At 41.4% G+C, this 7,998-nt stretch overlaps 1 protein-coding gene across 1 annotated transcript; it reads right to left on the bottom strand.

Annotated features, from left to right (window-relative positions):
- Positions 1–2,936: 2,936 nt before the first annotated feature.
- LOC129379625 (taperin-like) lies at positions 2,937–4,826 on the bottom strand (the record flags this gene model as incomplete). The annotated part of the gene is made up of 1 exon (XM_055060437.1): positions 2,937–4,826. A coding segment is annotated over exon 1 (1,890 nt), but the record flags the coding sequence as incomplete, so codon positions are not given.
- Positions 4,827–7,998: the final 3,172 nt, after the last annotated feature.

The raw sequence follows: 7,998 nt of genomic DNA, 5'->3' as shown, positions 1-7,998 counted from the left end.
AACTGAATATAGACTCAAATAAGGCTTCTAGTTGATTATTTAAATAATCAACTAGAATTAGTTGAATTAAGTCGTTTAGTAATAAAACAAACTCTAAAAACAAAAATATACAAATAACATATTCAAAGCCGTAATTGCAAAGCTACTAAAATCATACATTTTGCATTTAGGATAAAAACACCTTCATCTGTAAATGTGGTTTAGCGTTAGCTTCATTCGGTTCAAATTCACTAAAGGAATTGTATTTTTTGCATTTTTGGGACATAAAATGTTCTTATTTTATAAAAGAGCTTTCATTATTTGCATATTTTAATGCATTTCTAATATTGTCTAAAATGGCCTTAGTAGTTAAATAAAAACTCTGTAGAATGTTTCATTCTTTATATTCGATTAATTGATTAATCGTTAACTGAAGTACAGACGCATAAAGGTTATATGGTAAAAAAAAAGAATGTGATTATTTGTCTTTAATGCATTTCTAAAATAATGTAAAAGATTTGCATGGTTAAATAAAAAAATCTGTCGAATCACATTTTTCAAATTAATCGATTAATCGATGCCACAATTAAGACTTTATAAGTGAAACAAATCGGCCAATCCTCCAAAAACAGGAACCTAAATGAATCAACAGAGCAAAACTCTGGAAAAAGTGACAAAAATCTGGTTGCATCTTCGTTCTCCCGTTATAACCAGCAGTTAGAGGGAAGAGAAACTTCAAAAACAAACCCTGCCGCCTCCACGACTCTCTGCAGCCACGTCTATCATTTCCAAGAGGCTCTGCCAGCTTCCATTAAACCGGCAGGAAATCCAGGCACTGTGCTAAGAGGAAGTCAATCCTGGTCTGTTTAACCCAAAAACTCTGAGCGATTTTATGCAAATGGAGGAGTGACGTGGAACGAGAAGCTGCTCTTGACCTACATACAGAAGCTCCAACTCCGTTTTCCTCCAAACGGTCCAATGGAAACGCCAGGAATCAGGCTGGGAGGAAGCAGAGGAGTCAGGTTTCTGATGGGAATGGGGTTTAAGCCAAGCTGCTCGTTTAAAAGAGTTTTATATGTTCAAGGGGGAAAAAAAATCCTCAATACCAGAACTCTGAGGTGCGGCCGCTCTGGTTTTACACAGAGAGAGAAAAACCTCAGAAAGAATCCGGGCCGGGCCCAAACCTCCGGGCTGCTCCGAGACGAGCAAAAACACGACCAGGACGAGCAGAAAGATGCTGCAGCAGCAGCTGCAGCTTCTGAAGCATCTTCAGCTGCAGCAGCTGAGAGACCAGACAGAAGGTCAAAGTGCGAGAGGCTGAAACAGAATCACAGGCTGCAGAAACACGTTTAAAGGTTCTGATCATCAAATTATTAATTATTAAATTATTTAAAAAATTTAATCTGAAAATTTTTTTTAAAAGGTTTTGTTAATTGGCAGCATTCAGATCTTTTAGACTTTAAAACCTATGAACCAAAAACTGAAATGAACTGCAAAGGTTTAAAAGTTTATAGAAACACGGTGGTGGCAGCATCATGCTGTGGTTTCTGAGCAGAAACAGGAGATGTTCCTGCTCAAAGGAAAACAGATGGAGGAAAATCCAGGAGAGTATATGCGACTTTAAACGCCTCACAGTTTCAGGTTGAACGTGAAAACATTGACGAGAGGATGAGGTTTGTGCTGCAACCGCAGCATCAAAAAGCATCACAGACAGGAAATGAAGCTTCACATGCAGTCCTCAATCCGACATCAGCCCTGCAGCGGCTCGCAAAATTAATTAGCAACACTCCCTGATACTTAATTAATCCCAAAAGCACGTGAGTCAGAAACGATTAGCCTGGAGCAGGGAGGAATCAGAGCTGTGATTTTTAAAGAAAAACCTAAATATGATTCATGACTTAATTAAAAATATATATAAAAATGCCTCAGGAGTAAACATGCTGCTCTTTAGGAAGCAGGACATGTAGATGAGATCGGTCAGTTAACGGAGCCACCTGAAACAGCAACACACACACACACACACACACACACACACACACACACACACACACACACACACACACACACACACACACACACACACACACACACACACACACACACACACCACACACACACACAGCAAACAAAAACAATGAAACAAAAAGAGTAGAAAAGCACAGCGAGTTGCTCCAAACGGCTGTGTAAACACACACCGCTAATCCACTTAGACATAAAGAGCCGCAGCAAACCCAGAGATTGGACGCAAGAGATTTAGCTCCACACACACACACCCACACACACACACTGCACAGCTTGGCTGGACAGACAGGTGCAGCACTCCTGTGTGACGTCACACTTCCTAGTTTAGATCAGAGGAAGATCCAGACTAGAATAGAAATACTTTCTTATTCTGCAAAGACTTAAGAAAATCCACTGATTTCCTGTGTTTTCTTCAAGGTTTGATCTGTACGGAAGACCATCAGTGCCAATGAGACAAAAAAAAAAAGGAATTCTGGCTTTAATTTCTTAATGTTATGATGTTTTTTTCTCATAGTTTGGACTTTTCTTTACATTTCTGAAAAAGTCTTAATTCTGAGGAGAAAAAGTCAAAATTCTTTATTTGATTTGAAAAAGTAAAAATTAAAATGGTCAGAAAAAAGTTGGGTTCTTTTTCCAGGAAGTCCTGCAATATTTTGGGAAGAAAAATAATATGTTTATTTTTAAAAGTCTAAAAATTTGAGAAAAAAGCAGAACCTTTTTGATTCTTTGGAAGATTTACAAAAGTTCAGAAGTTTTGATTTAATTAAAACAATTCTATTTATTTGTCAATGTTTTATCCTCAAAAATTTCTGAGATTAATCTAAACATTTCTGAGATTTTTGGAAGAAATGTACTCCTCTTTTCTCTATCCACACATAAATATTGATGATGTTTCTGTTTTGGAATATTTTCAGAACCAGCAGAGTTCCTCTCACCTTCTTGCCCACAGAGCCGGTCTTGGACAGGCAGGACTTGGCCAGGCTCAGGTACCCTCCGATGACCTGGATCTCCTCCACAGCAGGGTAGCGTTTCTTCAGCAGGCTGCCCAGCTGGGCGTACTGGGGCTGCGGGGGCGTGGACCCCGGCGGGGCCTGGGCCGGAGCCTCCTGCTGGGGCTCCGGTGGGCTCTTCTGGGGGTCCGCCGATCGTTTAGGCACCACGGTGAAGGTGTTGCCCTTTTTCCTCTGCACCATGGGGCTGGGGACCGGGACACGCTGCGGGGACTCCACCTCAATGTCGTCAATGTTTGTGACCGGCAGTTTGTCCACGGGGGGTTGCTTCGGAGTCGGAGAGACTGGTGAGGCTGGTGAGGTCAGGACTGGTGGAGAGGAAGGAGAAGGAGGTGCTTCTGGTTCCTTCTTCTCCTGAACTTTCTCTTCTTTCTTCTTCGTTGGGGAGCAGGGGGGTGTTGGCACTCCTGGCAAGGGCGAGGACTTGGTCGGACTTGGTGGTCTGGGGCTGGTGGCCGCAGGCGAGGCTTGCAAGTTTCTCTTGGGGACCACCGTGAAGGAGTTCTTGGACTGCAGACGGAGGTTTGCCAGGGCCCGAGCCTGGGTGTCCCCCTCTGGGATCTGGTCGATGTCCGGCTTCGGAGAGGGACGGATCTCAAACTCGGACGTCGCACGCAAGACCTTCGAAGAGATGGGCAGTGAGGAGGACTCGGCACGGGCACGGCGGGTCTCCGGAGAACATGGCACCTTGGGCTTGGGGGACACCTCCACGGCCTCCCAGTCGCGCTCCCTGGTGGGCTTGCTTTGCCCTCTGTCTGGCTCGTCTTTGGGGACGACGCCCCCTTCAAACCTCTGCCGGAAGGACGACACAGGCTGGGGTGATCCCGGGTGGAGCTCCGGCTGTGGCTTTGCTTTGGAAGTCCAAGGAGTCTGAAAGACGGGTGATGTTGGCTGGCTGCTGACGCTCGGACTTGGCCTGGGCTTTGGCACCAGATCTGGCTGTGGCTTGGCCCAATGTCTTGGCCTGGCACTGGCACTACAATCCAGGTCTAGAAGGTTCTCCGTGCTGTGCGACTTCTTCTGAAGCTTCCCGTAGTTGCAGTCGAACTTCTGGAGGATCCGGCTGACCCGGCCTTGGCCCTCCCCAGCGTCTCTGGGGCCATCGGGGTCAGGGCGGCCCAGGGTGCTGAGGTTCTCCTCACTCCGGCTCAGCGTGGTGTCGTAGATGACCACCTCCTTGGCTCTGATCTCCGTCACGGCGCTGCCTCTCCGGTCCAGAAGGTCGTTCAGTGAGCTGTAGGTGTCCACCCCGTTCTGCTGCCAGCCTTTACTCTCTCCGGCCTCCGGGAAGTAGTCCGGATCCGACTCTATGATGATGATGTTGTCGGCCCGGATGGTTCGGATCCCGGGGACGCTCCCGTACAGCTCCAGGATGTGCTGGACCGGGCGGGCGGCGTTCTCCCGGTCCTGCCGCTTCCGGCGCTCCTTCTCCAGCTTGATGAACGGGTTCTCCTCCAGCGGACCCAGACTCTCCTGGAGCACCAGGCTCTCCCTCGGCGCCGTCCTCTCGGCCGCCGCTCGGGGCTCTTTGTTGTTGGCGAAATGTTGGCTGGCCGTGGTGATGGTGTAGTTCCGGCCGGACGCGCCGCTCCTCGCGCCACCACCGCCGTTACCGTTCACGTTCCCCGCTACATCCCCGTTGACGTGATGCGACCCCGCGGCGCCGCCGGGGCTCGGCTCCGGGGCCGGGCTGCCCGCGGAAACGCCGCCCTTCGCCTTCCGTCTCTCCAGGATCTCTCGCTTCCAGGCCGGCATCCTCGGACTCTCTTGGCCGGCGTCTTGGCGGAGGACGTGGACGTCTCCCCCGCCGGACATCGTGGGCGTTTGGTGGTGAGGAAAACGGGGGAACTCCGAGGCGGACTGGCCGCGGTCCGGTGCGGCGCTATGGAGGCTGTTATCCGGCTGTGACCGTACCTGCAGCACCGACCAGCGGACACACAAACATCCCTTCCTCCGCCGCTTTCCTCGCTCTCTGCCTGCTCTCTATTCGGCTCCCTTTCTCCTCACATCCCTTGAAAGAGGCCACGCCTCCTCCAGACGCTGATTGGTCGACTCCAATTGACGACACGCCCACTTCCTGCCAATCAAACACTTGGCATTAATTCTATATATATTTACAATAAATACGTTTATCGAGCAAACAGTAAACAAATAGTAATTTTTTAAAAATAAATTTTAAATACAAACCATATAAAATAATTTATAACAAATATTTATTCTTGACAAAAATATAATTAATTTCTAAAAAAAAAAAATCTAAGAAGCTTAAAATGGAAAGAAAACAAACAAAAAATGCATTTATCAAAACTAACTGAGTAAACAGCAAGTTATCTCAGTTTAATAAAAAAAAATTATTTCCATGGTAACAAAATATATAGTTATTGAGGAAATCATAAGAAATGTAATATTTTCATATTGACAGTTTCAATGAATCTCGAAAGTAAACATAATTATTTAAGAACTTATTTTTTGAATTATTTTAAAACTTTTATATGTCTGTATTGATAAACTGGTACGTAATTTTTAAAAAGTGGATTTATTTCAGTATTTACATTGAAAAGTAGTTGTAACCAATATTTAAAAATGACAAAATGAACAAAATTTAATAAAAAAATATAATTACTGTACTAAATATAATTGTTACCTACAACTTTGTATATGTCATTTAGTACAATTAATAAAATTAACTTCATTTTATCATAAGTAAGAATTTAACTAAAACCTGAAAGTCGCAAAATTATAAAATATATTCTTTGACTTATGTTAAAAACTACTAGGAAGCCGAATATCATTTTAAAAAGTGAGTTTATTTCAGCAATTACATTAAAACCAGAAGAAAAAGAATAAAATAAAAGGAAATACAAAAAAAATAAAATAAATAAAAAAGTTACAAATGTTAAAGTCTATAATATAGAATCTTAGATCAATGAATGTCACAAATTTTATTTCCATAATGTTATATTATGGCCGCAATCAGAAATCGACAGCACAAACACTCAGCTTATTAAGGGAAAGTTGAGTGGAAGGAAAAACTCACAATCAACAATTAATTAACTTCTAAAGGGCACAATTTGTTAAATCTATTCATTATATGTCAAAACGATATTAACACTTTTCTTTAAACTCAAAGTCAGTGGGCGGGGCTAAAAAGGCTACAGATAAACTGATTGGTGTGATTAAAAAAAAAATAAATATATTCAATTAATAAAATCATATTATATTTTGTGGAAAACATACAATAATATCATTTATTTCTTGTTTTTAATACATATTGAAGGAAATGATGGAAACAATTCATAAATGTATTCATGTTTGTAGGCGTTAGGAAGTGTGTGTGCATGTGGGTGTATGTGTGTATGTAGGTGTGTGTGTGTGAGATCCAGTCCAGTGAACAGCTGAGCTGCTCAGTCTGCTGCACATGAATCAGCACTAAGTGGCCGTTCCTGTCGCTGCAGCAGATATTGATGCTGCTCATCAAATATTGAAAGCAAAGCCGTAACTAAACGCAGTCCGACCAAAGAGAACGATTCGGACCCAACGAGGCTTATTTCCTCAATCATGGCGGCTTCACGGACATTAAACCAAAACAAGGAAGTAAACAAACAAAAACACAAATATTTCTGGAAACATTCAGAGGGACTTTCACTGTCACACATGAACTGTTGTTTTAAACATCGACGTTTGCAAAAGCTTTGAGCCAGAAAAACTGAAATACAAGCGAAATGAAGGATTTAAAAGAGCTCAAGGTTTCAGCAGGTTTGCAGTTTTCTGGAAGTTTGTTCCAAATTAGAGGGGCAGAACTGAATGATGACTTTTTGGACATTTTTAGTCAAGATTTATTGACACATATATAAAGTATCTGTTCTTCCTTCTATATCACAATAATGCACTAATGTGCAGCATTTTTTAGTGTCATATAGAAACTTTGATGTATTATTTATTAATTTTTGTTGATTTGATGTAGAAATTTCCAACAAAACACATCAAAGTTTGTGGTTTGAACAGGAAAACATAGAAAAAAAATTATAAATTATTTATTTTTTTAAACTGACATGTGACTTGTTTTTTAAAATGTTTTTAATAAAGCTTTAACAGGTTAAAATTATAAAAGTAAATATAATCACTTACATATTAAAGCACATGTGAAATGTATTTTATTATGATGTGGAGAATAGTTTAAAAAGAATAAAAGAAAGTAATTTGTAAACATGATCTGAAGCTGTCTGGGTGAGTGGCGCCTCCTTGTGGCCAAATACTGTCTGTACACCATTACGTCAACTGTTGATTTTCTTTTTAAAGGTTTTTTATTTACAGAATCTATACAAAATAACCAATGTGTAGTGCAGCAAAAACCAGAGGAACATAAATATAAACGTGGATTTTTCCTTAAAAATTCAACATATATATATTATTTTACACTGAATTTTACATCGTTTTAAATTAAAGGATCCCATAAATACATGCAGAACATTTACAGAGAAACGTCGGGTTAAGCGAGGCCACAGCATGGAGGAGACACAGAGTTTGGTGATTTATGACCCGTTAGCTGCAGAACGGTGACTTCCTGTGGAGAAAATAAAGTTCCTTTTGATCAACTTTACTTATTCCTGACAGATTTAAAGAGACAGTGTTGTGCAACAGTCTTGAAGTATTCAGATTTCTCTAAATTTAACTGTAAAATGAGCCAAACTCTGTTCAAAATGCTCTAATTTGTCATACGTCTGAGTTATTTTTTTATTTAAAATGTTCTAAATCTGCTGCATTATGTATGTTTTTAATATTTTAGATTTCTATTTTGTTTCTAAAATTGAAACAAATGAAAGAAGATATGAAAAGAAGATTCTTCTCATATCTTCAGTTCCAAAATGTACTAACATTTCAACTTGTTACATTGTTTAACATTTCAATAAGACGTAAATGGGGATAAAAGAAATTAATCTCAGTATATTGAACACAAATGTTTGGCTGCATGGAACAGAAAAGTAAA

Source organism: Poeciliopsis prolifica, unplaced genomic scaffold, assembly GCF_027474105.1.
Source record: "Poeciliopsis prolifica strain line A6 unplaced genomic scaffold, Auburn_PproV2 SCAFFOLD059, whole genome shotgun sequence".
In the NCBI taxonomy this organism is placed as follows: domain Eukaryota; kingdom Metazoa; phylum Chordata; class Actinopteri; order Cyprinodontiformes; family Poeciliidae; genus Poeciliopsis; species Poeciliopsis prolifica.
Note: the sequence above shows the minus strand (reverse complement) of the source record. Positions and strands in the feature narration are given on the sequence as shown.